Source organism: Amblyraja radiata, chromosome 10, assembly GCF_010909765.2.
Source record: "Amblyraja radiata isolate CabotCenter1 chromosome 10, sAmbRad1.1.pri, whole genome shotgun sequence".
Taxonomy (NCBI): Eukaryota; Metazoa; Chordata; class Chondrichthyes; order Rajiformes; family Rajidae; genus Amblyraja; species Amblyraja radiata.
In genome coordinates this window covers 39,906,785-39,924,383 of record NC_045965.1, presented here as the reverse complement: position 1 = coordinate 39,924,383, position 17,599 = coordinate 39,906,785, and the positions used below count along the sequence as shown (strand labels likewise).

The window sequence follows — 17,599 nt, the reverse complement described above, 5'->3', positions numbered from 1 at the left end:
AAATCTGACATTTCCATTTTGGAAAATATCCAATGTTGTAGTAAATGAGAGGCTTTGGCACAAAGTGACCATGGGGCACTTGAACTCCTCAGCGTCAAAGGTGGATGGTGCTGCAAGGTTTGTAGTATAAAGATCAGTTCCCCATCTGCTTGCTTCCATTCACATTCTGGAATCTGGTCTATGGTTCTCTTCAAACTGAGTTTCCATTGTTTGTTTTTTAATCATGACACAAATCCAAATTGAAGTCGGCAGACTGTTCATCTAAACATATTAAACCTGGGAGCTTTATCTAACAGCAGTCAGGTTCTGGGACCTTTACAAATGTAGTGTTGATGTCAAATGTATTATAATGGAGTAGGTCAATGAATTAACTCCCCTTCCCATTCCACAACTGACCTTTTTGTCCCGGGCCTGCTCCACTGTCAGTGTGAGGCCAAACGCAAATTGGAGGAACAGCACCTTAGATTTCTCTTTGTCAGCTTACAATCCAGGATTTGAACGTTGATTTCTTTAATTTCAAATAACGCTTTAATTCACTCCTTTTCCCCCATCCCCCGCCCTATCCATTCACGCGTAGCCCCCAACTGCGCATGCGCGGCTAGAGATGGAGGGGGTAGAGAGGGTGAAGGTGAGGGGGTAGAGAGGGAGTTTAGAGGGAGATAGAGAGGGGGGAGGGGTAGAGAGGGGCTGGTGAGGGGGGTAGAGAGGGAGAGAGGTAGAGAGGGAGGGGGTTAGCGAGGGATGTAGAGTAGATGGGGGGGGGGGGGGGGGGGGGGGGGGGGAGAGAGGGTAGAGATGGAGAGCGGGTTGGAATGCTGTAGTGCCGGAGCGTGCGAATGGATTGTGACGTTAGTCGGAATATTTTCCTTCAAAATGACAGCTTCAAAAACATTAATGTTTTGAAACTTAACTTGGGAAATATAGGTTGAAATGCGATGGAAATATATTTATTGCGTCCGCGGGGAAAAATGTCAGTAGCATGTATGAAAATGGAAAGGCTGTGGCCTAGCGTTTGGAGGAGGTTGGAATTAAGGAGATTGACAGAAAGCTGACACAACCCTGGCCCACACAGACACAAGAACAAAGGGAAGAGCTGTAGTATAATAAATATATAAATATATAGATAATAATAATAGATAGATAGATGTGAAACTGCAGCTGATGGATTCTTGAGCCAAAAACAAAGTGCTGGTGGAACTCAGCAGGTCAGGCAGCATCTGTGAAGGGAATGGACAGGCAACGTTTTGGGTCGGTACCCTTTTTCAGTCTATGGATTAGGGGGGAGAAAACTGGAAAATAGAGGTGTGGGGTGGGTCAAGGCTTGGTAAGTGATATGTGGATGCTGGTGGGAGGGGTGCATTGGTTGGCAGATGGGTGACGAAAGAGACAATGGCTGGAGCTGAAAAGGAGACTAAAGGTGTTACATGGAAAGAACACCATGTTAGGCCAAGCCAAATGTAAATCCAGAGGAAAGGATAATTCAAGAATGATTCAACAAACCTCGTCCACCCGGAAATAATGGAGAAATCATTGATATCAAAGGGTGAGTTGCGCAATCTGGAGGCACGAGACTGCATTTGCTAAAATCTGGAGGAACATAGGGGGGTCAAGCTACTCTGGAGCCTCCTGAGATGCAGTTCAATCTACCGAGTTTCTCCAGCAGATCGCCTGTTCTAGGATGCACTATATAGTGATCTTTATGGCGCAGAGTTATTTTGTGAGTGGGTTGAAAAATATGCATTGACGTGCAGTGAATTAAATCATAGTTTCATATTTGTTCCTTTAGAGCAGGGGTTGACAACCTTGTTCTGCATAGGGGCCAGGACGCATGTCTGCGAGCGGATGGCGGGCCACATCTGTCACGTGTACACATGGATCCCGACCCGGATGGCAGGCATCAAATCACGTGTTCACATAGATCCCGCCTCTTCGAGGACACCACTCGGAGCACTGACACCTAGTTACGGACGCTCACGAACATGGAGTACCTACGGACCATTGCCTTGGCTCTGTCCTGAAGACGGTGGCTCAAATACTCTCACTCACTCGGTCCCAGCCTATTGACAACCCCGATCCGGACAGTGAAGCCCAGACACAGAAAGTGTGCGGCCGTGCCGGCGGCTTTGCGCAGGATGCGGTGCAGCTAGAGCTCGGCGCACAATACTCCTCGGCGCTCGGCCGTGCTCTGCGGCTCCACCATTGCGGCCGCCAGCGTAGGCCTCCTTGCGTCACCACGCCTGGATGCCGCGGCCTCGGGCCGGGGAGGTGCCGGAGATGATGGAAGTCTGCGGGCCGGATGATCACAGAAAAAAATATATGCTTGCGGGCCGGATGATTTTGGGTTACAGGCTGCATTCGGATGAAAGTTTCAGTTTCGAAGGTTATTTCACCTGAAATATTTTTCTTTCCACTGATGCTGCGTGGATATTTCTAACAATATGTTTTATTAGTAGATGTCTGCTTTGATCCTAACCTTTTTATCTCCTATTGCTTCACAAGCAGTTTTTGCCATTCCCATGCAAGCGATCTTGGCTGAATAGTGCTTGCCATCCTATATTTGAAATTCTGGTCACAGATTAATGTCTATTAACATTTGTTTAGAATTTTCTTACTGGATTGCATGTTGCAAACCAGTTGATGGTGACTGGCTTCCTATTATAATTTGAAAGTCTATAATAAATTGTCAGTTTAAAAATAGTGTTTTCACCAAAGGATGGTGTGTAACATTTTGAGTTTTTGTGCTGATGCAAGTGTGTACCAGCAAGAAGAAAATAGTGGTTTAGGATTACAGATCAAGGTCTATTGATAATAGAAGCAATGATAGCATCATATTGTTCATTGGCCAAACTCTCTGTTTAATAATGTGCACCTCAATAGATAATGAGGCTGCATTATCCACTGATTATGATCTGTGTCCAATCCTTTAAAATTATCTTCTGAGAGTTCAGCTCAGTCCAGTATTAATAGCTTGACCAATCAACAAGAAAACCAACACCTATTGACACATACAGAATGAAGAATTTTCAGCACCAGTAGCAAGTAGTGCAACTCTCCTAACATGACTTTTGTAAATCTAGAGCAGGAACACAAGTTTTCTTCCAGAGCCTGACAATTACTACACGTTTTACAATAGAGTCATAGAATAGTACAACAAGGTTGTCTTATCTACAACAAGATAGTAGGCCTTTTTGGCCCTCTAAATCCACCTTGACCATCAAGCACCCATTTACACATATTCCACACCAATCCCATTTTTATTTGGTCCCAAATAGTCTATGATAGTCTTGTCTTACTTTATTAATTTTAGTTTAGTTTAGAAATACAGCACGGAAACAGGCCCTTTCGGCCCACCGGGTCCGTGCCGAACAGCGATCCCCGCACATTAACATCATCCTATACCTACTACTGACAATTTTTACATTTACCAAGCCAATTAACCTACATACCTGTACATCTATTATTACAGATCGAAAAGAATGAAAAGCCAGATGGACAATATTCAAGATACTCCAAGGTCTCGTCGCAAGTCTGTCAATAAGGATTACTATGAGTAAGATTTCCTGGTCTTCATCGAGATTCCCTTTCCATGTCAAAATGAATTGCTGTATATGCTCTACAATATTGATAGTGATCTTGATTTATCATTGAAGTGAAGTTCATTTTCAAAACCATAAGGCATTGCTCATATTTGCCTTGTTAATTTTTAAGCCATTCATTCACTGTTCTAGTAAATCTAAAGTTTGAATGGAATAATATGATTCCATCATAAACTCAAATTATTTCTGAAGCTCTAATCTATTAAAAGCATGTGATGTTGTAATATGTATAGCAAAAATGGACAGGGAAGATAATATTAGAAGAGCTACTTTAATGGAGTATGAAATCACACTGGTCTTAAACTAACTACTTTTTTACCTGACTCTGTGTACGTTCTGTTCATTGATATTGCAGATTATTCCCGATGTTGGGGAAGTCCAGAACTAGGGGTCACAGTTTAAGGATAAGAGGGAAATCTTTTAGGACCGAGATGAGAAAATAATTTTTTACACAGAGAATGGTGAATCTGTGGAATTCTCTGCCACAGAAGGTAGTTGAGGCCAGTTCATTGGCTATATTTAAGAGGGAGTTAGATGTGGCCCTTGTGGCTAAAGGGATCAGGGGGTATGGAGAGAAGGTAGGGATGGGATACTGAGTTGGATGATCAGCCATGATCATATCGAATGGCAGTGCAGGCTCGAAGGGCCGAATGGCCTACTCCTGCACCTATTTTCTATGTTTCTATATTCATAATATTTGTGGATTACCTTAGATGCCAGTTTAGAACGTATATGTTAGTAAGAACTTCACCCACTCTTTGTTTAGCTTTCCTGAAGAGATTAACAACATCTGGTATTATAGTTATTACTCTGTTCTCTGCAGCTCTAGCACAATGTGCATTATTTAATCCTTGATTAATTTAAAGTATGTGTATGTCATTATTTTTCTTTTTGAAGTAGTTATTACTTCATGTATTTCTACTTGTAACCTCTGAGCACTTAATATTGCAAAATAAGTTTCATCTATGGAGAAAGGTGTTTCTGTGTAGCAAATTTATTTGTAGGCAATTATCTTAATATTTGTTTATAGAAGTGACCAGGATGATGAAGGATCCGATGAATTCATTTTAGACCATGAGAAAAGCAGTGTAAGCAGCAGTGTGGACGAGGAGCAAGATGATGATGATGTTGATGATGATAATTCAGAATTCAGGAGGAAATGTGCAAAGAAAATATCAAAGTCCACAGCAAAGTTATCTAAAAAGACATCGGCAAAAAGGGTATGTTACAATGAAAGACCTAACGAGCAGGTACCAGGCATATCTTGACTATATAAATTTAATGAATTATTTTCAAATTAAATTAAAGTAAATAAATTGTTACCTTTTGTAATGTGTGTTGCAGTTAATTATAGTCAACTGAGTTCCCAAACAGCCTCATCCCAACTGTTTAAGTAGGAATGCATGCAGTGCTTCCCAAAAAGGGTTATCGTAATTCAAGTTCAAGTGAGTTTATTGTCATGTGTCCCTGTATAGGACAATGAAATTCTTGCTTTGCTTAAGCACACAGAAAATAGTAGGCATTTACTACAAAACAGATAAATGTGTCCATATACCATGATATAAATATATACACACATGAATAAATAAACTGGTAGTGCAAATAACAGAAAGTGGTTGCTAATAATCAGAGTTTTGTCCGAGCCAGGTTTAATAACCTGATGGCTGAGGGGAAGTAGCTATTCCTGAACCTGGTTGTTGCAGTCTTCAGGCTCCTGTACCTTCTACCTGAAGGTAGCAGGGAGATCAGTGTGTGGCCAGGATGGTGTGGGTCTTTGATGATACTGCCAGCCTTTTTGAGGCAGCGACTGCGATAAATCCCCTCGATGGAAGGAAGGTCAGAGCCGATGATGGACTGGGCAGTGTTTACTACTTTTTGTAATCTTTTCCTCTCCAGGGCGCTCAAATTTCCGAACCAAGCCACGATGCAACCGGTCAGTATGCTCTCGACTGTGCACCTGTAGAAGTTAGAGAGAGTCTTCCTTGACAATCCGACTCTCCGTAATCTTCTCAGGAAGTAGAGGCGCTGATGAGCTTTTTTGATAATTGCGTTCGTGTTCTCGGACCAGGAAAGATCTTCAGAGATGTGCACCCCCAGGAATTTGAAGTTCTTGACCCTTTCAACCATCGACCCGTTGATATAAATGGGGCTGGGGGTCCCCCTCCTACTCCTTCCAAAGTCCACAATCAGTTCCTTGGTTTTGCTGGTGTTCAGGGACAGGTTATTGCGCTGGCACCATATGGACAGTTGCTCGATCTCTCTTCTGTACTCTGACTCATCCCCATCAGTGATACGCCCCACAATAGTGGTGTCATCAGCGAACTTGATGATGGAGTTCGCACTGTGGTTCGCTACGCAGTCATGGGTATAGAGTGAGTACAGCAGGGGGCTGAGCACGCAGCCTTGAGGTGCTCCCGTGCTGATTGTTATTGAGGCTGACACATTTCCACCAATACGAACAGACTGTGGTCTGTGGACGAGGAAGTCGAGGATCCAGTTGCAGAGGGATGCGCAGAGACCCAGTTCTGCGAGTTTGGTAACCAGTTTGGAGGGGATGATTGTGTTAAATGCCGAGCTGTAATCAATGAATAACAGCCTGACATATGAGTTTTTGTTGTCCAAGTGGTCCAGTGCGGAGTGGAGGGCCAGCGAGATCGCATCCACCGTTGATCTGTTGTGGCGGTATGCGAACTGCAGTGGGTCCAGGTTTTTGTCGATGTAGGAGTTGATTTGCTCCATGATCAACCTCTCAAAGCACTTCATCACCACCAGCGTTAGTGCCACTGGTCGATAGTCATTGAGGCACGTCACCTTACTCTTCTTGGGCACCGGTATAATTGATGCCCTTTTAAAGCAGGTGGGGACCTCAGACCTCAGAAGTGAGAGGTTGAAAATGTCCGTAAAAACTCCCGCCAGTTGGTCCGCACAGGTTTTTAGAACACGGCCGGGTATACCATCAGGTCCAGGTGCTTTTCGGGGGTTCACCCCTCTGAAGGATTTCCTGACATCGGCCTCTGTGACTGAGACTGAAATGCCATCACAGCGAATGGGGGATCGGGAAGGCACATCAGTATTCTCCCTGTCAAAGCGTGCGTAAAACGCATTGAGCTCGTCAGGGAGTGATGTTACACCGGCATTCGAGCTGCCTCCTGGTTTTGCCTTGTAGGAGGTGATTGCATTCAGATCCTGCCACAGCTGCCGAACATCTGTCTCGTCCTCCAGTTTGGAGCAGAAGTCCCTTTTGGCCTTTTTGATGGCCTTACCAAGGTCGTATCTGGTCTTCATGTAGGCCACTGTATCGTTGGATGTGAATGCCCTGTGTCTGGACTTCAGGAGAGTACGGATCTCATAGTTCATCCAAGGTTTCTGATTGGGAAACACTCGGAAGGTTTTTGTAGGGATGCAGTCCTCCACACATTTCTTTATGAAGTCTGTAACGACTGTGGCATATTCGTTCAAGTCCGTTGCCGAGTCCTTGAACATTTCCCAGTCTACAGACTCCAAACAGTCCTGGAGTTGTTCTTCTGCCCCCCCCCGACCAGCTCTGTGCTGTCCTCACTTCTGGGGGTGCGCTCTTTAATTGCTGCTTGTAGGCAGGAAGAAGCAGCACCGCGGTATGGTCGGACTTACCGAAGTGAGGGCGAGGGATAGAACGATAGGCATTCTTGATGGTGGTGTAGCAGTGGTCGAGGGTGTTAGGTCCTCTGGTGCAGCAGGAGACATGTTGGTGGAAGTTGGGGAGTGATTTCTTGAGGTTCGCCTTATTGAAGTCCCCAGCAATGGTGGTAAATGCCTCGGGGTAAGACGTCTGGTGTTTGTTGACCACGGCATGCAGCTCCTCCAGTGCCAGACGGACGTCTGCCTGGGGTGGGATGTAGACCGCGGTCAGGATAACGGAGGTGAATTCTCTCGGGAGGTAGAAGGGACGGCACTTCACCGCCAGATGTTCGAGGTGTGGAGAGCAGGAGTTGGACAGGACTGCCACGTCGGAACACCACGCAGAGTTGACCATGAGGCAGACGCCCCCTCCTCTCCCTTTCCCAGATGCCAGGGTACGGTCCATGCAGTGGATGGAGAACCCTTCAGGCTGGACCGCTGAGTCTGGGGAGCTGGGGGTGAGCCATGTCTCTGTGAAACAGAACACAGAGCATTCCCTCAGCTCCCTTTGATAAAGCAGTCTTGCTTTAATAAAGCACATTTTTAATCGATGTGGCTATTCATATGACTTTGATTTTGTATAACTACACTGGGATGTGCAAAGCAGTTAAATTATATCATCTATTAACCACATTCACAATTAATATTTTTAGAATGTCTTTTTTTTTTTTTTTTAAAGCTTTGGTGAAATCCACCTTAACTGGCACTAGATACTTTGTTTAACAAAGCAATGCTCCTCAAGATGAAAAATAATTTTCATCTTTATCGCAAATTATTGCAGTTAATATATTATTGGTGTTTTAATTGCACGAATGGTCACATATTCAAGTGAGTAGTAAAGCTGTCCACAATTGCATCTGAAGATTTGTTCATTTTGGATTATTTTTATTTCCCTTCTAAAACAATTGTTAGCCTGGAACAAGAAAACCTGGAACTCCACGGACACCCTCCCATCCAAGTCCTTATATTCCAAGGAGAAGCCAGCTGGCTAAAAATCCAGTCAGTGTGTTAGAGGAAGCCAGGGCACGGTAAGGAGTACAAGTATTTTTGTTGATGTCTTTAGAGGAATAAGGCTTAGGAAAAAATACAAGATGGTCCAAGATTGGAACTCTTAAAAAAATAAATTAAAAAAAAACTTAGATATGTGAAACTGCAGATGATGGAATCTTGTGCCGAAAATAACGTGCTGGTGGAACACAGTGGGTCAGGCAGCATCTGTGAAGGGAATGGACAGGCAACGTTATGGTTCGGTACCCTTTTTCAGTCTGGATTCGGGGAGAGAAAACTGGAAAATAGAAGTGGGGGGTGGGTCAAGGCTTAGTAAGTTATCAGTGGATACAGGTGGGGAGGGGTGGATTGGTTGGCAGATGGGTGGCAAAAGAGACAGTGGGTGGAGCTGAAATTGGGACTAAAGGTGGTACATGGAAAGAAGTGGAGGAATGAAATGTAAAGCCAGAGGAAAGGATAAGGTTGGAGGGGAGGATAATTAAAAAGGGGGGGGAGGATAAAGGAAATATGGGACTCGGGGAAGGATGATGATCATACAGTGGAGGGGGAAAGGAGCAGGTGAACAAGGGTGGAGATGGTGGGAGAAATATGTGCATTGGGGTAAAGGCAGGGGAAAGTGATTTTAGAGGGTCTTACTTGAAATAGAATTAAATGATTTTATAATTCGGTTACAGGCCTAGCCAAGCAGAAAATGAGGTAGTATTCTTCCAGTTTGCATGTAAGGTTGTGTTGCTAATGGAGGGGGCAAGGACAGAAATGTCTTGCATGGGAAAGGGGTTAAAATGATTAGCGACCACTAAAATGATCCAGCAGGCCTTAGCAGACTGAATGGAAGTGTTCAGTGAAATGGCTGCCCACTTTACGCTTGGTTTCACCAATTGTAAAGGACGCCACATTGGGAACACCAAATGGAATAGATGAAGTTTGAAGAGATACAGGTGAGCTTCTTTCTCACCTGGAAGGGCTCCTGAGATCCCACATGTTCGTGAGACGAGGTGTAGGATCTGCTGCTACATATCCTGTAGTTACAAAGAATGTTCCTGGGAAGAAGGCGGGTTGGGTGGGGAGGGATGAGCGAACCAATCCTTGTTCCGTCTGCGGGGTCGGAACAAGGGAGTTGGAGTGAGAACAGAACTGCAAGGCACCCAGACACTACTGGTGTGGACCCCATCCACAATAGCAGTGGGGAAACCATGTTTACTGGGGAAAAAAAACCTCATATGTCCTTGAGTGCAAAGCTTCATCTTGGGAGCAGATGCTGTAGAGGCAAAGAAATTCAGTGAGGGGTGGCGTCCTTGCAAGAGACAGTGTTGGAGGAGGTGTCGTCAAGGTATCCGTGGGGATTAGTGAGATTGTAGTAGATGTCACTCAATAGTCTGACTCCTGTGATTGAGTCAGAGAGCTCAGGAAAGGGAAGAGAGTCAACATGCCAAAGTTGGGGAACTATGCACGTACTTCGAAATCCCTCTGCTCTATAACACTCCCCCTGTGGCCTTACCCAACATGTTGCATATTTACTGTGATGTGGCTAACAAAATATTTCAATACATTTTCTACCCTTTAGTTGCCTTTATAATCCATAATCATTCAATCCCAGATGCTAAAATGAAGACGCCTTTAAAATATTGGGCAGAGCTGTTGTGATGAGTAATTAAGTGTTAAAATATTCCAGGTATGGGTGTCAGAAGAGAAAGCTGGTCAATTCCCAATTCTTGCATTGTCGTCTGTTGCATTGAAGACCATTTGTTATGCTCTTATTGGGTTTTTTTTCTCATTTGATTGCTTTATTTTAAGGTTGCACGTGTCTGCCGTCCCAGAGTCTCTACCCTGCAGAGAGCAAGAGTTTCAAGACATTTACAATTTTGTGGAGAGCAAACTTATTGATGGTACTGGAGGGTATGGAACATTTACTCTTATCGAGACTAGGTTTCCTACCGTTCACTTATTTTGGTTCTCTCATTGCCTGCCCCTGTACCAATCTGGCAGTTATAGGCTTCGGGTTTTTGCCTGTTGTTGTGGATATTTTAATCCTAGATGCAGAAATATTTTGTGTCCTTCATCCAAACGGAGTAGGACCAATTAATCAGATGAGAGTGGGTCCTTGGTGGTAATTGGCAGGAAGTTTCTTTGCCCATATTTGGCCTGGCACCATGAGACTTCAGCTGGCATTGGGGACCACATTCTCCAGAATGTCCATTGCTTACGATGTTCTCTGGTCATCTATCCTGCTGATCAAACAAGATATAATTGGGCATGTTGACAAAACAGACATGAATCATTTTGATTGACTGTGTTAGCTTGGTGCTATTCTGGTTTGTGGAACTTCTCCAAATTTTGGCTAAATCCCCCAATATTTACAATTATTACCGTGTGGGGAATGAGTAGCGATTGTGTTTGATCCTTCCAATGTATTGTTCTGAATTACTAATCCAGTATCTTAACTACTGCACCATACTGAATAGAAAAGAGTTTAGAGTCAGCGTGCCCATGTAAGGGTAAGAGGCAAAATAGTAAGTTTAGGGAACCCTGGTTAATGAAGGATATTGAAAGTTTGATCAAGAAAAAAGAAGGAAGCATGTCAGATATAGGAAATATTATCAAATGAGTCACTTGATGTTTCCTAAGAATAGGTTAGGACAACAGCAACTTTGGCAAGTAGGATTAAGAAGAATCCTAAAACTATTCATGAGGATATTAGAAGCAAATGAGTAACTAAGGAAGAAATAAGTTCCCTAGGGGAACAGAGAGGTAATGCATGTATGAAGCCAGGGGATACGAGCAAAATCCTAAATTAATACTTCTCTTTGGTATTTGCCAGGGTGAAGGATGAGGTGAATTAAGGGATGGGTATGCTGATGTTATGGAGCACATCTGTATCAGGAAGGAGGAAATATTGGACCACATTGGGGTCAATAAATCCATGGGGCTGATGGGATCTATCCTAGGATGCTAATGAAGCACAGAAGCAAATTGCTGGGTTCTGAAGAGAATGTTTGCATCTTTGTTTGCCATAGTTGAGATACTGGAGGATAGCTAATATGAAGTCTTACACATCTTCATATGTTGCACAACAACTCAGAATTTCAATTTGTTTATATCCAGTTTGGTGGTTCCGTTTTATGGATCGGAAAAATGTGTTAACAAATTTTAACCTTCGCAGATGTATGTATATTTCTGGAGTGCCAGGAACAGGAAAAACTGCAACAGTACATGAGGTGATGAGGTGTCTTCAGCATGCAGCAAATGAGGAAAACCTCCCGTCCTTCCAGTATATAGAAATTAATGGAATGAAGCTTACAGACCCTCACCAATGCTACGTACAAATATTGAAGGTAAACATTTAATTTTCAGACCAATGTGTAATCCATATTGTTAAGCAATAACAAATGCATTGAGTCTGAAGAGAGAATCACTAATTGTATGTAATGTTTCTCAATTTTATGAATGGTCCATTATTTTGCAGGCAATATTAATTGTGCCAGAATAGGTCAACTTTTTCCTTGTGCTTCCTCTGCATTCTAAGAGATTACAGAGGATCTTTTATTTTAGTGACACTTTTCTGAATGAAAATAACACATTTTTCCTATTCTATTTTTTGTCTATTAATCTATCCTGATTCCACACCTACGCAGTAATTATTTTTAATAATATCTGATGGCCTTTGGAAAATTCAAATACAGTGCATCAATCTGGAAAGGTGTTCAATAGATGAAAAAACTCTGATCTCTTTTGATGAAGGGGTATTTTGGAAAGAATATAGTACCTAGTTTTTCCCAATATAATTTATCAACTTACCGCCACCTCCCAAATGACACTCCACCCTCCCGCACACAGGAATTGCCTGTGAATTTTCTGCATAGACAGGTAGCTTCTTACCATCTCATCTGTCAGGCGGCATCTTTGACAACCAAACATCCCTCAGTATTATGCAAAAGGCAAGGATACTGAACATCAGGAGAGGAATTTAAAACCCCAACCATCTGAATTGGCTGCAATGATCAGGTTATTTCAGTTTCCATGAGAGGCTGAACATGCATTGCTCAAGTTTTACACTGTTCACTCCCATCATAAGACTATTTAAAAAGAAATATCAGACTGTTTAAGACATAAATACGTCTTATTCGGTAAATTAGTGGCAAATTGACCCAGTTGGAAGTCCAAACTAGCAGGTTGTGTTTTAACCCTATCAAAAGAAACTCGCAAGCATTACTGAAGGAGTATTTTGCAGTGCTATTGAAGTATTGATCCAAAGATGTACTGTAAGTGTATGAAAGTTTCCACATTACAAAAAAGTTATTTTGCTGTTTATGCCAACATTTTTCTTCAACCAAGACCATCTGAAGAGAACTGTTCTTTCTATCTACCTGTAATTCTATTTAAAGAATTGATAAATGGAATGCTTTCTATCTTTGTAAGCAGATATTGCAGTTTTATCCTCCTTTTGTTAGTTATTGACAGGGCAGAAAGCCACTGCAGACCATGCTGCTGCACTACTGGAGAAGCGATTTGGTACACCATCGCCAAAAAGGGAGTCCACAGTGTTACTGGTTGACGAGGTGAGGATCTTCTGCATTGGCATTCAAAAATGTCTTTCGAATGTCGAGTGAACTGGGAGAACTGACAAGAATGTAGAAACAAGGAACTGCTGATGCTGGTTTATATATATTTTTTAAAGACACACAGTGCTAGGCTAACTCAGCAGGTCAGCATCCCTGGAGAACATGGAAAGGTGGCTTGTCGGTTTGGGCCCCTTTAGACTAACAGAAATGGTTCCTTCGGATTGCTGAAAAGGAACAGGAAGGATTGTTGTGTTCCTTGGTGGTATCTTATTGAAGATGGTGGGAATTATGGAGGATTATTTGGTCGCCTAATTATAGGAAGGATGTCAACAAAATAGAGAGAGTACAGAGGAGATTTACTAGAATTTTGCCTGGGTTTCAGCAACTAAGTTACAGAGAAAGGTTGAACAAGTTAGGGCTTTATTCTTTGGAGCGCAGAAGGTTAAGGGGGGACTTGATAGAGGTTTTTAAAATGATGAGAGGGATAGACAGAGTTGACGTGGAAAAGCTTTTCCCACTGAGAGTAGGGAAGATTCAAACAAGGGGACATGACTTGAGAATTAAGGGACTGAAGTTTAGGGGTAACATGAGGGGGAACTTCTTTACTCAGAGAGTGGTAGCTGTGTGGAATGAGCTTCCAGTGAAGGTGGTGGAGGCAGGTTCGTTTTTATCATTTAAAAATAAATTGGATAGTTATATGGATGGGAAAGGAATGGAGGGTTATGGTCTGAGCGCAGGTATATGGGACATGGGGAGATTATGTGTTCGGCACGGACTAGAAGGGTCGAGATGGCCTGTTTCCGTGCTGTAATTGTTATATGTTATTATCTTTGTACTTGGAAACTGGTGCACTGGAAGTTGTGGTCAAGGGGAAACCAATTCCTTGCTGAATGTGACCTCGCTTGTCACCAATACCACAAGCCAACTGTTCATTTTGTGTTCCTCTTAGCTTGATCTTTTGTGGACTCGGAAACAGAACATTATGTACAATCTGTTTGACTGGCCCACACGGAGGCAGGCAAAATTAGTGGTTTTGGCAGTAGCTAATACAATGGATCTGCCAGAGAGGATTATGATGAACCGAGTAGCAAGCAGGCTGGTGAGTAAATATAATTATAGAAAGAAAAGTAATAAATGCTTCAATGCAAAATATTTAAGCAATTGTGAATTCAATCATAATTTGCATATAAATAGCCTCTTCCTTGGTTTGCTTCCTTTTTCAGATATAAATTAAACTTCATTAATGGTTAGGATTACACCATTTTATTATGTACTTTTCATGTGAAAATCAGTTTGATGGATGTAACTGATTAAATTTTATTTCAAATATAGGGATTGACCAGAATGTCCTTTCAACCATACAGCTACAAACAGTTGCAGCAAATCATTTCTTCCAGACTCAACCGATTGAGGGCTTTTGAGAATGATGCAATTCAGCTAGTGGGTAGAAAGGTGAGTGACATCTGGTTAAATAAAACTGGAAGGTAATGAATATATGCAAAGTCGAACAATTTTTTTAAAACTTTCCGAGTCATCAATGGAGATAGTGGGGATACGGTGACAGAGTAATAAAAATCAACAAAAATTGTTGGAAGAAAAAAGGCACTTTATTTGATTTGAATATTACAATGGGGAAATTCGTAACTCTCTTTGTTTTACAGGTAGCAGCTCTGTCTGGTGATGCAAGACGTGCTCTAGACATTTGCAGAAGAGCTGCTGAAATATGTGAATATTCAGAGAATCAGAAACGTGCATCCAGCCTTGTAGGAATGCCTCATATATTACAAGCTCTTGATGAAATGTTTTCTTCTCCATACATAAATGCTATAAGGTCAATCATTAAATTTCTTATTTTTATCTTTGCTCTCTGTAGTTAAGTTGAAATCTTTTGTATTTTAATTTGTAGTTTTATCATGAGGCCCTTTCCTAACCTGTTCTGCGTAAATTAAGTCATCAGATTGCATTATTAGTGCCTGTGCAGGAAAGGACTTTGGCAGGGGGTTGCCTGAACCTATTGTTCAATCCCTACATTGTGAAAAAGATTGTACTTCAAAAGAACATGTTTGCAACATGTTTTCAGAGCTACTGATCTGAATGTAAATGTAGGATTCTCCTCTGTCTAAGATATTTAAACACTACCCTTTTCACCAAATTTTGGGCACGATCTAATTATTCCATATCCGAGTAGGTATCAAAATCCGCCTATGAAACTCCTAAAGATGCTAAAGGCACTGAATAAATTATGTTCTTGTTAGTCTCGAGCTCAACCACTGTCCTTTATACTTCGTCTGAAAATGTAAAGGAATTATGGATAAACTGCATACAATAATTTTCTATCCCAGAACAAAGACAAAATGCCATTTCAAACCTGATGGTTAGGCTGTTTTATAAAAATTGGCACAATGGAAGTATGTGGAGTTCCTGCATTTCTGCAGCTATGATAATTGTTATAAATGTGTTCCAAGTTACAGTAATAATCTATAACACTCTTATTTAGTTGAAAGATTAGATATTGATTTGAGTTAGATCCAAATAAAAATGTGCAATTTATTTTATTTAATATGCTGCTATTTGCATCACAGGCATGCATCCGTCCAGGAACAAATTTTTATAAAAGCGGTGCTTGCCGAATTCCGAAGGCTCGGTTTAGAAGAAGCAACATTTCAACAGGTTAGTCTGGTTCAACAGGTTATAAAACACTTTGTTTAAAATTGTTACACAATACTTGCTGAGAAATGTTTGTTTGAGCTTGTTTAAAAAAAAAACATGAATGGAAAGGAGCAAAACAATACAGTTGACCATATATGCAAAGGTATCACCTCCCTCTCCCTCTCCCCCTCCCCCTCCCCCTCCCCCTCCCCCTCCCCCTCCCCCTCCCCCTCCCCCTCCCCCTCCCCCTCCCCCTCCCCCTCCCCCTCTCCCCCTCCCTCTCCCCCCTCTGTCTCTTTCCCTCTCTCCCTGCCCTCTGCTCTCTCTCTCTGCCCTCTCTCTCTGTGCCCCCCCCCCCTCTCCCTCTAGCTGCGCCTGCGGGTAGAGACCAACGGGTCCCACTTGGTTGTATAATACTCTGATGAAGAATATTGATGGACTGAAATTGAAATTTAAAGCCTAGATAACTCGGTTGGAAAATTTGTGTTTTATCTTTCTAACCTCCCAACAAACCATCCTGGTTTGTACAAGGTAGAGCAAATCGACAGTGTTGAAAGTACAAAATATTTTATAACCTTGTTCCCCTTACCATTTCTTGCAGATCTACCAACAGCATATTGGACTATGTAGGTTAGAAGGACTGCAGCCTCCAACAATCTCTGAAACTATGTTGGTTTGTACAAGACTTGGGGCTTGTCGACTCCTACTAGTTGAGTCTAGTAAAAATGATCTTCATTTGCGAGTTCGATTGAATGTTAGCCAGGATGATGTAATGTATGCTTTAAAAGAGGACTAATTATAATGTAAATATTCAGTGTGATGAAATGTATGTTGCTATTTTAATAATAATTCTTAACCAATATCAACATTTTAACAAATTTAGGTTTTCGGAAACTGTTTTAGCTAATTTATTTTAAGATGTTTACTATAATAAATAAACTTCAAATTTGCTTATTGTAATTATTCATTAAGTATAAGGCTGCAAATATTAAAAATTTTCTTTCAGATAAGAATACATTTTGTTTCACTATATTTACTTCCCACAATGTACCCTATTCTTTAACCAAACAGACATGTGGCTTGTCCTGAGCTAGTTGCTAATGCAGTGTGAAAACAGCACGGTCTGATTTGGTTATTTAAATTTTATTTTGGCTATGCCAAGAGTGAGTAATTAATAAAAATGAACATTTTCTTTCAATATTCCTCTACCACATTATTGCCTTTGGAGTTCATTTGTTGACTGTAAAGTTTAGTAGTTTAATCTTACCTGGATGATGGCAATCGTGCCCATAAACAGGCTTGCAAGTTAGTGAGTGGTTCTAGAAGCAGGGAGGGTTTTTATCAATTGTGCTGTCCAAAGCCAACAAATAATAACTTAATGTGAAAATCTTTTAAAATGCCTAACAGAAAATTCCCTGTGGGAAACAAGACAATCAACACAATCTACTTTTTGTTTAAAAAAAATAACTTGAACGTAAGCTGCTATCTTTTGTCAGCATCAAACCTCAGTCAATGGCATATTTGTGTAACTGGCAATTATACAAGTTGCAGACAACATGAATGGAAGACTGCCAGTCACCTAAGGGAACACCACTGAATAGTCCAAATAACCAGGGCAGTGCCAACAGTTAGTGAATGAGTTTCAATCCCTAGCTAACACATTTATTTTGTGTACAAGATGTCTGTTACTTGCTCCCCATTTCCACATTACCTTTCATCCAACACATAATCAACCGCAGCCAAGTTTTCAATTAGAATATGCAAATTAATAAAAATAAGACAAGTGGAGTTTGGAGTAAACAATAATTGAGTTATCAAGAAAAGACAAAGTGTTGGAGTGACTCAGCGGGTCAGGCAGCATCCCTGGAGAACATGGAACCCTGAAGAAGAGTTCCAACCTAAAATGTCACCTATCCATGTTTTCCAGGGATGCTGCCTGACCCGCTGAGTCACTCCAGCATTTTGTGTCCTTCCTTGGTAAACCAGTAGCTGCAGTTTCCTGTTTCTACAATGATGTTATCTACTTTGGTCCGTATGGAACAAAGAACTTTGAGTTGTAGATATCATGAGAGATATGGAGGACTTGGAGATCACATGTAGATTATTATTATCCCAAAACAAAATGGAAAA

The 17,599-nt window shown here is 41.8% G+C and overlaps 1 protein-coding gene across 11 annotated transcripts in view; it reads left to right on the top strand.

The window, feature by feature from the left end:
- Positions 1-16,861, top strand: part of orc1 (origin recognition complex subunit 1) — a 37,747-nt gene extending 20,886 nt beyond the window's left edge. For 4 of the 11 annotated variants that reach the window (XM_033028612.1, XM_033028611.1, XM_033028607.1 and 1 more), the window contains 11 exons: positions 3,467-3,550; positions 4,627-4,846; positions 8,166-8,281; positions 10,056-10,157; positions 11,422-11,593; positions 12,710-12,817; positions 13,770-13,919; positions 14,153-14,272; positions 14,482-14,651; positions 15,403-15,490; positions 16,071-16,861. In XM_033028612.1, the coding sequence (XP_032884503.1) occupies positions 3,467-3,550; positions 4,627-4,846; positions 8,166-8,281; positions 10,056-10,157; positions 11,422-11,593; positions 12,710-12,817; positions 13,770-13,919; positions 14,153-14,272; positions 14,482-14,651; positions 15,403-15,490; positions 16,071-16,265 (1,525 nt within the window). In that variant the 3' untranslated portion in view covers positions 16,266-16,861. The remainder of the gene's footprint in view (positions 1-3,466; positions 3,551-4,626; positions 4,847-8,165; positions 8,282-10,055; positions 10,158-11,421; positions 11,594-12,709; positions 12,818-13,769; positions 13,920-14,152; positions 14,273-14,481; positions 14,652-15,402; positions 15,491-16,070) is intronic. The other 7 variants (XM_033028617.1, XM_033028615.1, XM_033028608.1 and 4 more) reach the window with 6 other exon arrangements.
- The last annotated feature ends 738 nt before the right edge of the window (positions 16,862-17,599 follow it).